At 48.6% G+C, this 13,607-nt stretch overlaps 5 protein-coding genes and 1 non-coding gene across 6 annotated transcripts; 3 read left to right on the top strand and 3 right to left on the bottom strand.

Moving 5' to 3' along the window:
- Positions 1-284: 284 nt before the first annotated feature.
- Positions 285-357, top strand: BO79DRAFT_t117. The gene has a single exon. It is a non-coding gene; the product is annotated as a tRNA-Thr (tRNA).
- Positions 358-1,139: 782 nt separating this feature from the next.
- BO79DRAFT_264159 (carboxylesterase) lies at positions 1,140-2,684 on the top strand (the record flags this gene model as incomplete). The annotated part of the gene is made up of 1 exon (XM_025686754.1): positions 1,140-2,684. One exon carries the CDS (start codon positions 1,140-1,142, stop codon positions 2,682-2,684), a length of 1,545 nt encoding a protein of 514 aa, XP_025540479.1.
- A 604-nt stretch (positions 2,685-3,288) lies between these two features.
- BO79DRAFT_145778 (uncharacterized protein) lies at positions 3,289-4,138 on the bottom strand (the record flags this gene model as incomplete). Its single annotated transcript, XM_025678430.1, has 2 exons — positions 3,289-3,824; positions 3,904-4,138. 2 exons carry the CDS (start codon positions 4,136-4,138, stop codon positions 3,289-3,291), a joined length of 771 nt encoding a protein of 256 aa, XP_025540478.1.
- Positions 4,139-5,038: 900 nt separating this feature from the next.
- Positions 5,039-6,138, bottom strand: BO79DRAFT_217102 (aldo/keto reductase family protein; the record flags this gene model as incomplete). Its single annotated transcript, XM_025683345.1, has 3 exons — positions 5,039-5,344; positions 5,395-6,021; positions 6,088-6,138. 3 exons carry the CDS (start codon positions 6,136-6,138, stop codon positions 5,039-5,041), a joined length of 984 nt encoding a protein of 327 aa, XP_025540477.1.
- A 1,617-nt stretch (positions 6,139-7,755) lies between these two features.
- Positions 7,756-9,359, top strand: BO79DRAFT_264157 (uncharacterized protein; the record flags this gene model as incomplete). The annotated part of the gene is made up of 6 exons (XM_025686753.1): positions 7,756-8,158; positions 8,231-8,267; positions 8,329-8,396; positions 8,461-8,840; positions 8,902-8,963; positions 9,025-9,359. The coding sequence occupies exons 1-6, from the start codon at positions 7,964-7,966 to the stop codon at positions 9,357-9,359; spliced, it is 1,077 nt and encodes a 358-aa protein (XP_025540476.1). The 5' UTR covers positions 7,756-7,963.
- Positions 9,360-11,845: 2,486 nt separating this feature from the next.
- On the bottom strand, positions 11,846-13,379 carry BO79DRAFT_145875 (uncharacterized protein; the record flags this gene model as incomplete). Its single annotated transcript, XM_025678434.1, has 2 exons — positions 11,846-12,609; positions 12,671-13,379. The coding sequence occupies 2 exons, from the start codon at positions 13,377-13,379 to the stop codon at positions 11,846-11,848; spliced, it is 1,473 nt and encodes a 490-aa protein (XP_025540475.1).
- Between the last annotated feature and the right edge of the window lie 228 nt (positions 13,380-13,607).

The raw sequence follows: 13,607 nt of genomic DNA, 5'->3' as shown, positions 1-13,607 counted from the left end.
ACGTTGTCCCAAGACGGCGAAAGCCATGCAACGGATTAGAAAGAACATCCTTTAAGAAAGCATGGATATTAAGAGAGATTAAGAATAGGGTATAAAGACAATGATTTGTTTCTGTGCAAATGGTAGGGGAGGGGTCACATGAGGACGCACTAGATAGGACTGTCTACTGACTAACTGCTCATGAAGTTGACGAATATTTTGAAGCTCGTAGAGATCAGCCTTTGCTGAGCGTTCTGACATGTTGGCTTCATATTAAATAATATAAATGCATTGTATAACAACCAGCTTCTATGGCTCAGTTGGTAGAGCGCATGACTAGTAATCATGAGGTCCGCGGTTCGAATCCGCGTGGAAGCATTTTTTGGTTTTCTTTTTCGACCTTCAGACCCACTGCTCGTCGGCAGAATGTTAGACGGCGAGAAACACGGGGTGCGTGTAGCTTTTTAATCATCTACTATTATCAGTCCACCGTAGATAGACTGTTGCAGTCCTCGGAACTGGAGAATATCTCCTAACAATAGGGCAACCACCCTGCCTTTCTTATGTCAATAGATTATTGACCGACCATCTAGTAAAGACCCTAAGCCCCAAGTCAATTTTGATTATCAGTACCTGCACATTATCCGGCCCTTGCTTCCCTGCTAGGCTCACCTCAGAATCAATCAATGGATCATAGATGAAACTGAACACGTGAGGGATTTGCTTAATCCTTCCCTAGGCCAGGCATTAATTGGCTCTCAATCGATCTTTTGACACTTCTGCAAGGGAATCGGAAAAACCGGCCACATAGTATCCTCGGATGCTCCAGGTTCTCCCACTCAATGGGTGGGCCATTCGGATATCCCGCGATCGGCAGGGCAATTCTGCACCCCAAGCAGTCAGAATCATGGATGCGTACGCAGCCGAGTCCCGTGAAGGCGAATAACATGTCGCTGCTGGAATCAGACCCACCCCCGCGTAGAACTGACCCTCTAAAGTATCTCTACAGTCTACCGAGGTCAGTGCCGATGCCGGTATGCAATTATGGTTAGACAGAGCGCTCAGAAGCTGGAGAATGGGTCATCACAAACGTGGGGACCCCGGACACATAAAGGTAAGCAACCACTCTCCCCAATTTTCGCATCAATGCGTCATTAACCATGATCCTGTCTACCCTCCTACTCCTTCTACCGGTTCTAACGGCCGCCAGTGATGACCACTTGACTGTCCGCACAAGGACAGGCAGATTCACAGGCCTTCTCAATCCAGACTTTCCCTCCGTGCGGGAGTTCCGATCTATCCCATACGCGCAACCCCCGGTAGCCTCACGACGATGGCTTCCACCCGCGCCTCTCGCCGACTCCGATGAAACTCACTACGCGACCAACTACCCTCCCTCCTGCGCCCAATATGTCTCAGGTAACCCCGGTGTCTTTGGCTCCATCGTCCCCGAATTCTACATATGGGACGGAAACGAGAACTCCACCGCTGGCCTAATGGCCCAAGCCAGCTCCGAAGACTGCCTGCAACTCGCCATCTGGGCTCCTACCAACGCCACCAATCTCCCCGTCATCGTCTTCTTCACCGGCGGAGCCTTCAAAACCGGAGGAATCAACATCCCCTACCAGCTGCCTCCATCCTGGGTCTCTCGCACCCAAAGCCACATCGTTGTAACCACCAACTATCGCGTCAACATCATGGGCTTCCCCAACGCCGCCGGCCTAGACAACCAAAACCTCGGGATCCTCGACCAACGGGCCGCCCTGGAATGGGTGCACGAAAACATCCACAACTTCGGCGGGGATCCCGAAGCCATCACTCTCTGGGGCCAATCCGCCGGCTCCATCTCCACAGACTTCCACACCTACGCATGGCACGACAACCTCATCGCACGCGCCACAATCTCCCAATCTGGCACAGCCCTAAAGCCCCTCGACAACTACGACCACGACCACACCAACTTCACCTTCGTCGCGAAACACATGGGCTGCGACTTCCCCACTAACCCGGCCGCTGAACTTGACTGCATGCGTCAAGTCTCCGTCAACCGCATCCAGAACTTCGTCGGACAGTACACCGACAACGGCACAACCCCAAAATTAACATTCACCCCCATTGCAGACGAAAAGGTCGTCTTCTCAGACTACCCCGCTCGCGCTGCGAAGGGCCTCATCGCCAACACCCCGGCCATCATGTCCAACTGCGCCAACGAGGCCGCAGCGCTATACACTTTCCCCACGAACAACGTCACCGCGGGACCATGGCAGCCTGGTGTCAACGCCGCCACATTGGAAGGCTGGCTCTGCGTATCCGCAAATACAAGCATCGTGCGGTATAATGCGAATCGCACGACATACAGGTACCAGTTTGCCGGGAACTTCAGTAACGTGAGTCCGATGCATTGGTTGGGCGCGTACCACTCCAGTGACCTGACGATGAACTTCGGCACATATCCGATTGTCCGTGGAAATGGGACATTGCTGGAGAAGAAGACGAGTGAGGCTATGCAGGATTACCTGTTGGCGTTTATGAGGGATCCGGAGAACGGGCTGGAGCGGATGGGGTGGCCCGCTTTTGAGCCGTTTGGGGAGAATGGCGGACTGATCAAGCGGTTTGGGGCTGATGGGAGGCCGGAGCAGAATGTTACGGGGCTGGAGGTGCAGGGGGCTTGTTGGGGGAAGGAGCAGTATGATCCGTTTCCTTAAGGGAGGATATGTTTTGGGGGTTAGAGGTGATTTTTTCATCTTTTTCTATCTTTCTTTGGTCAAGCAAACTGCACCATATCGACTGCTATGTACTTGTAAAGAGAGGGCAGCATAACACAACATTGTATATGATATTGACTGGAGACAACACAGCCTCTCTATTCGAATTATCCTTAGTCAGAAGCCATTTATTATCGCATTATTGTACCACATATTGTCTAGCCAACGCACCACCTTAATTATTTGAGTGAACCCGTGCGCTCGACCGAGTATGCCAAAGAAGCATCAGGTAGTGTCTGGCGAGATTCCTATAATGAAGGGCCCGAGAGATTTCACTTGAAGGTCTATCGATATTAATATCATTATGTACAATAGCTAACACAAAATCGTAGCCGTAAAGGTATTAACTGTGACCAAACCCAACCTATCCCGGGGCGCGAGTGAAACGAAACACCAGCTGGAGAATCAATCATCATGATAATTGTGCTTTCGTGGGGTCAAGGCAGTTCACAGATCAAAGAACCAATGCCAATTCATCCAACCCATTCATGGATTTATTAGTGGAAATGTTCCCATCAATGTTCGTCCTCATAATCATGCGCGGTTACATAACCTTGGGCTGCCCATCGAGTTCGGGATGCGGTCCGGTCCGATCCAGCTCATATACTGTATGAGCCACGGGTTGAGTCTGCGCCCACGAACCATCTCCCAACCCATTATATCCCCCGGCTCCTTGGGGAAGCACATTATTCTGCGCCTTCCGCCGGCGGAAGTACAGAAGTGCTAGTATGGCTGCGACTATGACGAATCCTGCGGCAGCGCCCACACCGATCCCGGCTGCCGCGCCGGCACCGATACCGGAAGATGCACTGCTCGACGAACCGGTAGAGGAGGAAGAGGACGAAGTTGTCGTGGTATTAGCGTTCGAGGAATCGGAGGTAGAGGTAGAAGATGCGATCGCATAAGTTGGCGTGCCGGACGCCGTGGATGGCAGATATTGAATGGTAGCGAGTTTTGAGGGGGCGACGCCGGGGAAGATTTCATCGGAAGGGTTCGAGCAGTTGACCGTGCCGTATGAATTTTCGCAGCAGGCCCAGTAGCCATCGGAAGTGTATACGATCTCGGCGCTGTTTCTGCCTCCTGTGAAAATGGAGAAAATACTCATGTTAGCGATCGCATTGTCCTTGTCAGGAAATAAGATAAATCAATTGAATCTCACCACATCGTGTCCCGCAGGCGGGATCTGTCAGGGTCTCGTCTGTGCAGTCGGCCGCATAATAATAATCTCCGTCCTTGTCGTTCGTGTTCACGCAGATGGAATTGCTGAGGCAGTAGTCGCCATTGACGCAGCAGGTAACATAGGGATGGCTGGAGTTGGTGACACCACACGGCAGGTCGGCCTGGATATTCTGAATTACCCCGTTGTGCATGCCATGGCAGACTTGTGAAGACATGATAATTATGGACGAACCGGAGCGTATGCCGGTTGTTGGTTCAAGGTCGGATATGCCCCTCCTTTGGTTGCGCAAGGATTATGACCCCCAGAATTGGTTTCTGTTGGATTTCTCGGGCGGAAATGCCATCGAGCTTTGAGGCTGACGAACGCAAGGATAAGGGATCGGAAAAACCATTGCTCTAGTCCGTGTGTTTTGGGGGCCAAAGGCTGATCGTGCTCAATTGTGAGGATTTGGCGGAGATGCGCTATGATGGAAGAAGCCAATGAAAGACGGATGGAGAGCAGCGGTGTCACTTTAGCTTGCGGAAGGGACGCACTAAAACAGCCTCTGAACTCTTATATCAGCACTCGCTAATGTAATAGGGTAACTACACCTTATCGGGCCTGGCCGGCTGAGCCCTTACACGGATGGCTTGTCGATCGCAATGACACCCGCGATAACCTGCGACAGGGTTCTTTAGGGTGGAAAATACTTCCCCCAGAGTAGTATGATAGCCATGCCGGCCTCACCATATTCCGCCAACTAGTCAATCACAATCTTAAATACGAAGGTTTGCTATTTTCATGGTCAACGAAGCAGGCTAAAGACTTGGCTATTTATACAACGAATTATTGCGTATTACTTGCTGGTGGTTTTATATTCTTAGCTCATACAAAGCGGATCTTATAGTATTCAAGGACCTAGAACAGCTGATGCGAACATTACGATCGATAGATTCAAATGATACATTTTAGATAATATGTTGATTAATACCAATTTGGAAAATTACTGTACGCCCATATTGGCATGGATGAACTTAGGGTGTACAGGTCGCCAGTTCGCCAGATTGTACGGGATGCTACCATGGGTTTTACTGGTAACTACCGTTTTTTCGCAATGAAATATCCCTCTAGCGAGCTATAGATGGTAAGGCACCTCATCACCAATCTCATGATAAAGTGCCTCTAAGGCCGCTACAACATCCTCAGGCAGCGGACCCGCCTCAATCGTGTCGATATTCGATTCCAACTGGGCGATACTGGAGGAACCAATGATGATGGAATCTCCATACTCTTTGCGAAGAATACCGTGCCACGCACTCCAGCGAAGGGCAGCAGCATGGCCACCAATGCCATGGCGAGCCGCAACTTCAAGAGTCTTATCCGTTGCTTTCATAATGGCAGGTTTCAGGTAATTCCCGGAGTACATTGCGCCAATCATATGCTTGAATCAGTTAGCCCGCATTTACTTCGGGTGCCAAATGTTGCACTTACCGATGGGTCAAAATGTCCACCCGCCTTGAGCTTCTTATGGTTGCCGGCGAAAAAGCCAGCTGCGGCAGGGCTATAAGCATAAAATGCGATTCTATGCTTGCGCAAAAGCGGGAAGAGACACTTTTCTCCGCTTCGGACAATAGGGTTATAGTGGCCTTGATATACACTAGGTTTCACAAAGCCGCGTTCTTCACAGATGTTGATAATCCGCTGGACTTCCTCTGCGGTGTAGTTAGAGAGGCCCCAATGTTTGATTTTGCCCTCCCTATGCGCTTGATCCATAGCCTCACAAGCTTCCTCAAATGGAGTCTCGCGATCCGGTAGGTGAAGATATTCAGTGTTTATCTCTTTCATATTCAGAGCTTTGAGAGATATATCGATCTCCTCGAGGACCTTCACTTTCGTATGGCATCCTGGTTGGCCAGATTTAACTTTGGTATCAAGAATATACTTATTGCCAACGTTGATGGCACCGATTCTTGGCTCTGAGCTACCAGGTGCCATGGGTGAGTAGAGGCGTGCGGTATCAATTTGATGATATTCACGGGCAGCAAAGGCGCTGAAATAGGCATTCACTTCGTCGGGAGTATCGAAGCGTGCAGTGGGGTCGACAGACTGGTCTCCAACCTAGACGGTGCAGGTCAGTGTGGGGATACATAAGAAAAGAGGTTCGATCGAGGTAAGGAAACTAACATTTCCCGCTCCAAGGACCAGGTTAAGGGGTGATTTTCCTGGGAGCGCCATTGTGAAATTGTAAGACTTGATGAGAAAATTAAGAGATGATCTGTCTGCTTTCTGACGTTATAAAATCGCAAAGGATCGCTATTTGATTGCCGCAGGTCTCAAGTTTCTTCGAGAGCTGGAGGCCTTACTAGTATGCTTATATATACCTTGAGACATCTGTCGGAAGGTCTATGTAATCTCCTGATATCTTCATATTCACATGTATGTAAAGGCCTAATGAATATAACAAGTAACAAAGAACAACAAAGAAAATACACTGTGAACATTGGCTCATTCATCACAGCGGGTAGTGGTATGACGTCAATGAAATTGAGACCAACAGCAAGCATTCCATTACAATGACATTACGGAATGTTCGGAAATTTGACTGCTGATTCGAAGATAGTAAAATGAGTATAATGCGTTTGTGGATTTGAATCTAAACATACATGACAGGTAGGAAACCTCATGAAGGTAGGTGATATCACTGATATTTATAGAAATAGCATGAAGAGTTTGCCCATGTGAATACTGACTTCGAAGCATAGATGCTAGCCAGATCATAATAAATGGTCGGATGGATTAACCATGCAGCTGGACAGATGAGAATGATGTGTGAAGATAGAAAAGGCTGGCTGGAACAGTCCATACCAATGACAAATCGCTAACTGGTGACGGGGAGGCTGGGAGGCTGCCCAAACCGTGCACCGAAGTCCATGCCTCAGACAAGCCAACATGCCATGGAGCATATCTTGCAAAGAGACAAAACAGCACGACGATCAAACCCGTCTCCATGAGCCCCAAATGCGACATGCTCAATTGCCGGTAAAACAAACTAGAGTTTCAGTGCGCATGTGGGTATACCTACCTGCTATCCCCATCTTGCTAGGAGAAATGCCATCTGAGAGCGTATGACAAGTGTCGATTGTAGACCCTTGCTTAGTGGGTTTCAGTTACCCGTAGTGTGAAAAGTGACTTCTTCAGTCGGCTGTCCGGCATCTCTCGACCTCCCTCCTTTTACATACCGAGTTTAATCACCATCCTCCTATTCTGTCTAACTTTGGTTTTGCTGAAGATCTTTATACCACCTGATGTTGCTCGTGTTACAGTAAAAGATCTTCTCGGAATGAATAGGTCGCGTATCTGATATGCCCCAAGTGATCATACTGTGATATAGTAACTGCGACCGCAACAACCAGCGACTCTAAGGCCTAGTTATGCAGGCAACTCTTCATTGGAACCAAAGGCCAGATCCCTTCATTGAAGAACTCGGAAAGATTCCCGCAAGACCAATGTGCATAGGGCAGACGGACTCCTCCATAGATCTGAACATCTTGATCGATCGTATGTGGTAGTTGCTCCTGGCGATGGTCTATCTGGAAGAACCCCTACAAAGCTTAGCTTCTAGCCAACACCCATCCTCCCAGCGATGGAGACTTAACCTCTTCTGGCAATGAAGGATGTGTTCGTGGAAAAATTGTAAAATTATTAACAAGTGGATCAGCGAGTGGGGCGTGGAAATCGTCCGGTGAACCGCGGTCTGGATGAACAGCCAATTCCATCAATCACAGCCTAATGCCAATTCCTGCCCTGAAGCTTCCAAGCCCAACGTGCGACACCATCTGCCGGTGGGGGATTCCACGCGTCGTAAAATCCGTTTCCCCACTCGTGGTTGACGGATGAAACAAGCCCGGGCCCTGCAGACTACAGGGGCATATATGCGGTTATCGCCGTCATGACTTCTCTGCCTGCATGCGCTCAATCTTTCTCGCAAATGTGACCATCCCCTTCTTTGTTGGACTTCACTCTTTGGTCCCTTCCTTTCCACGGCTAGCAGGTCTTCCCCATGGAAGGAATCCGGGAGAGAGATCTTACGCCTGAGCGGATAGCCTACCTGGCCCAGACTCGGATTCCTGAGATCATTGCCTGTAATGTGATCCTTCTCGTCTTTGCGACATTCGGCCTGTTGGTTCGAATCTTCGTCCGTATTCGACACCTGACGGGCATCAATTTCGACGATGTGCTCTGCATCACCAGTTGGGTATGTTTGCCAATTTTCCAGTATTAAATGTGTGTTTGCTAGCCTTTGCTGAAACATTGCTGACTTGTGTAGGTCTTTACATTCGTTCTTTGCTTTACCTGCATGCTCAGTAAGTGCTTATCCGAGCGACAGGAGACCTGACATAATGTACTAACAGCCTACTTACCCAGTGACCAAATATGGATTTGGTAGGCATATTGGTATAATCGGCATGAGCGACCGGGGCATGTTCCTAAGGGTATAGACCATCTCTGACACATCGACTACCACGACAATGTATACTGACGGTGGAATGATTACAGCTCAACTTCGTGACCATGCTCGCCTACGTTCTCGCTCTCGGCTTTATCAAAATCTCCTTTTGCGTTCTTTACCTTTCGATCTTTCCGGGGAAGTGGTTTCGGATTGGTTGTTGGTGTGTGCTGGTCATCATCATTGGGGAAACAATCTCAGAAGCTCTTGTCGTTATCTTTCAGTGTACGCCTGTTCACAAAGCGTGGGACGCTACCGGCTACGTCGAGGGACACTGTGTGAACATGACGGCCTTTTATTATGCGAACTTTGGGATCAAGCTCGCTAGTGACTTGGCTTTGTTTCTGATGCCGATGCCTAAGCTGGTGAGGTTGAAGATGACAGTGGGCAAGCGAGCGGGCTTGGTGATCATGTTCAGTCTGGGTCTTCTGTATGCGAACCCTTCCTCTACACTAAACCGGTGGACAAAACTAACCATCTTGGATGCTTAGTGTGTGTGTCACCAGTATTATCCGGGTCTCATATCTGAATCCGTTTTCTAATGACCATACCTGTAGGTCACATTGTCGCTGTTCAATACATGCTTGGAACTTACTAACATTCTATGCCTACAGGGACATTAGTGAACGCTATGAACTGGTCATGTGTGGAAGTCGCCGTCGCCCTCTTCATTGCATGCATTCCCTCCTTCAAGTCACTCCTTAGTACCTGCTTTCCAGGACTCCACCGTCTCCTCGGTTTCTCCAGCAATGGCGACTCAGCTGGCCCGTCGAAGATATACGGCAGTTCTACTCGCCGGACGTACAATGCGCATAATAGCATCAAGCTGAAACCAGTAACAGGACACAGCCAGGCGGAAGTGGAAACGACTACTAATGACTCGCAGGAGCGCATCATGTATCCAGGCATTCAAGTCGTCACCCACGTGAGTGTCAACGAGAGTGTCTAAATGCGCGGATAATTTATTTGGGTGGCAATTTTGTCTTTTGTGTTTTATTCAGTACCTACAACCGGTCCGATCCTTATGATGAATGTCCTTTTTCTTCCTCCATCAATTTCAACTTTCATGGTTCTCCTCCACTGCTTCTGATCTATCGGCCTCCCCGATCAAGTGTACCGGTTTCGCAGTGGGGCCTCCGAGCATCTAGTGCCGACTTTCCCACTCTAATCCCACTATTCAAGCTCAGGGGAAAATCATTTGACAGTCGAGACACAACCGCCAAGAAATAGAACTCAGCCCGGTGGATACACCACAACCGCGAGATTGGCCAGACACTGACTCAGTGAGACTTTGGAGGAGTCACGATGCCCCCGTTAATCTACCCTAATCACGCTACTGCCACACCACTGCGACTCTAAACCGTTATACTATCTAACTGGCCAACGTCTCCCGAGACCCACTACCTAAATCTGCAGAGGGACCGGCTCAACATCTAAACAGAGATCCTGCACCGAAAACTTATCAATGCGTGTCCATCAACCTCCGACAACGGTTGTATCCTACTCCGACCGTTGTCTGGTACACAGAACAAAAATAGCCCGGTGTACCTACCCCCGGTGACATCTATTCCTCAGTAGATGGGTGGATGTCTTTCCCGCCGATATTCTCCGTGTGTAACAATTTTGGAACCGAGTTTTCTTTTTTTTCTCTACGACTCATGACCCGGGAGCCTTTAGTAATATATGTCTCATGAACGAGGGTTCAAACCGTGTCCTTGCCCCTGCCAAGGCGTGAAGCTTGGCCTAATCTAGCTTAAATTGTTCCCACTTGGACGCCCGTAGTATTAAATGATAAATAAAACCTTTGCCACCAGTGGGTGGGCATTAGCTAGTCGGTGGTTGGTGGTCAAGATGCCGAGCTAATATCCGATTATTTGATCTGTCAACCAAAGTCCATGAGCTTTGGCCATGCCGGAATTAGACTCGAGATGATTTTCGGATCCGAGGAGGAGTGGAAATGCTTAATATGCATAAATTGGTGACAGGTAATCACTCTAATATACGTAAATGAAGAGCGATCATGCCATACAGTCTACACGGATCCCCTTTATTTATAGGGCCAGACAGGGATGAAGGCAAAGTTAATAATTGTGGACGGGGGTGAACTCCCTTCCTGTCGTCAGCTTGCGAAGCACGCGGGGATCGAGAATATTCTCGTGGAGTGATGTCGTACCATCGCGGGACAGATCGCTTTCTCCATCATGATCGACAGAGAAACGGCATTTATTTTTGAGTGAGTGTACACGCAATACCGACGTGCGTGGATTTATGATTTGCCGGGTTGGAGGAGCTTCTATGCTTATCTTAAGATGGATGGGCTCGATATGTGTCTCGATCCTCTCTCTATGGACCTAACGAGGATAGTAAAGTGCCATGAGAGAAGACAGGTAAAAAAAAAGATATATGGAACCCGTGTCATTTTTGTATGTGAAACAAAGTGCTGAGTGTTGAGCATAGTTGGAAGATGAACTCCAGTAACAAATTGTGAACACACTTCATTATCAGACGATGTCAATTGAAAGTTGCACCTCCATGTTAAGAGTTTTCGTAACCAACATACATCTGCATGAAACTTCCTAGCTTGAGGGCTGGGGAAAAATGGGTCTTCATCTATACTTAGAATTATAGGTTCTACTTAGAGGATTAAAATTGCTTATCTGACTCAAGCTTCAATGTAAACCGAACTTTTCACGATACTTACACAAAATTCAAGACTTGAGACATGAGCTAGGAATGCTGGTTTTCGTGATTCCAAAAAGGGATCGCAACTAGTATTTGTAAAGGAAGTCATATACTATGTACCAAGATATATTCTTAATCGTTCGGGGTAAGGTGGATAGCAATGGATGAATGTTTATCTGAGATGTAGCATGTGTTAGACCATATCGTGGATTTTTAGCAGTTATTGTAAGTACGGATAAGTCAATTGACAAAATCAATGGTCTTTTGTTTGATGATTTGGCATCCCTTAAATCCTCTTGCAGTCAGCGTTGTCCAGTTGGCCGCGCGAGATGCTCTCCCGGACGCGGTGGGCCGGTGGGCGTCCCCCACGGATCACTTTCGGACCACAGAACGTTTGCACGCAGGATGGCCGGCCACACGGCGCCGGAGCACCTGTAGGGCGGGATCGTCTAACCAGCCGAGGCTCACGGCGAGTGTGGTTTTGCGCTATGATGTGACTAGGTGCGTACTCGACTTTTATTTCTAGGTCTGAGACCTTTCTATTTGAACATAAGTGGCAATGAGGCAATGGGTTGATCTATTCACCTAACTACTATGGAGATATGAAGGGCATAATCATCCGCCTCCCAGCTATGCTTGGCCCTTTGACTGGGATAACTATAGCTGGAATCTTTTGTTTACACCCCTTTCATGTGGACTTAAGACCAAGTGATTGCCAGAAGATAATGATAAATTATGAACCCCATACCAAGTCTAAATGGAACTGCGCCTGGCAGTAGTATCTATCTCATGGCTAGGGTTCGACATGATTTCAGGTAAGGACTGAGCAGGGGTACTGAACCAGCGCTTGAGCTCCGCCATACTCCTCTTCGCAGACATCTCAACTTCGATTCCCTGATCCTCGATATCCTTCATGCACTGTTGCGCTTGCTCTTCTATTTCATGCATGTGCCTTTGTGCCTGTTCGTTTATTTCCTTCAGGCATTCCATCGTTGTGTTGCGTACCTCGGAGTTACCATCGTCGACTTGTTCGCGAAATTCGGCTTGGTTGGTTTTGCATTCATCATAGATCTGATCGCGACACTCGCTTGCAGCACCATCGATAACTTCGTCCAGTATGCCTGATTTGAGGCGGCGCTCGATCATTTCATCGACATATCGTTTGAGGCGTTGTTCAACCATCTCGATCTCAGAAGAACCGACTTCCTGAACCTCGCATGGTAGGTCACGGTCTACGTTCTTTGGTATGGCCAGCAGATGTCCTCGTCCGGATCGGATTAATAGTTCGCGAATCAGGTCATCAGAAACACCACGGAGCTCATGCTCTAGACGCGCAAGTTTCTTACACACTGGGTCGCCAGGGGAGGAAGCACGCTGAAAGATGGTTGGGCGAATGGAGGATGGTGAAGGGGAGCGAGTACTAGGCGTATTTACTTCGGTGGGAGAGCCTATCGGTGGAAGGGCTTGAAGGAGTACTCTCTTTCGGCTTTCATCATGAGATGACACTGACCATGGGTCTAGATACAATGATTAAACTACTGAACGACAGAGCACCTTAGATGGTAGGATGAGAAATACCTCTCTGCCGTTTTCTAACTACCTGCTCTGACACGGACTCACAGTATAGGGGTGGATCCACCTGCTCTAAATGCTCGGACACGAGCTCTTGACGATATGGGGGTGGGTTTGGCGACAAATTAAAAACACGCCAATCTCTCTGGATCATGCCATGGCGAGAGTGGTCAAAAGACACTGTTTGAAGACACTTTGTGCGTAGGGCTCGGGAGAAGATTTCCAGCTTATCGAATTCTTTATTCACAAATTGTCGTCTGGAGAAGTGTAGGTAGAGGAATTTGGATTGACAGATTTTCGCGAATGAATGGATATCAAGGTCGCCTGGTCTTGCTGGGCTTATATAATCCAGTTCAGATGGACAAAGAACAATGCCGGTCGCACCCAGGCTCAGACTCAGTGTAGAGACAGCCGAAACATTGGTAACAGGCGCCGGGAGCATGGAAACGAAGTGGGAGGAACAGAGTTCACTATTGCTTTGTCGAGCTAAAGCACATTGTTCAACACTTTCTGGAGGGATATTCAAAGTCAGTACCTGTGATTTGCCGCTCAGGTTAGCCAGATCTGCAGTGATCGAAAGAAAGATGCATCCTTGGTTAGCAGCTTGATCATGAATAATACGAAGGCGGGCACGGCAGGAAACATCGAGATCGGGCGCATGAACAAGAACTGCCTTCTTCAAGACCCCGGTCGGGTTTTGCGAAGTCGTGGTCATTGTGCTACAACATTAGCTGTTCGATATACCCTCGATAAATCGAGTTACCCTCCCACCCGGGCTTTGGAGCGACGGTGAGCAGCCCTGACTCGCAACAAAGGAGGATGAAAGATGATGGAGGCAACGATGAGAGTAGAGTAGGACCACCCGGGCTTTGAAGCGACGTTGAGCAGCCCTGACTCGCATAAATGAGGATGAAAGGTGATGGAGGCAACGATAGTAGTAAAC

The sequence above is a fragment of the Aspergillus costaricaensis genome (assembly GCF_003184835.1).
Source record: "Aspergillus costaricaensis CBS 115574 unplaced genomic scaffold BO79scaffold_13, whole genome shotgun sequence".
NCBI classification, from domain to species: Eukaryota; Fungi; Ascomycota; class Eurotiomycetes; order Eurotiales; family Aspergillaceae; genus Aspergillus; species Aspergillus costaricensis.
Note: the sequence above shows the minus strand (reverse complement) of the source record. Positions and strands in the feature narration are given on the sequence as shown.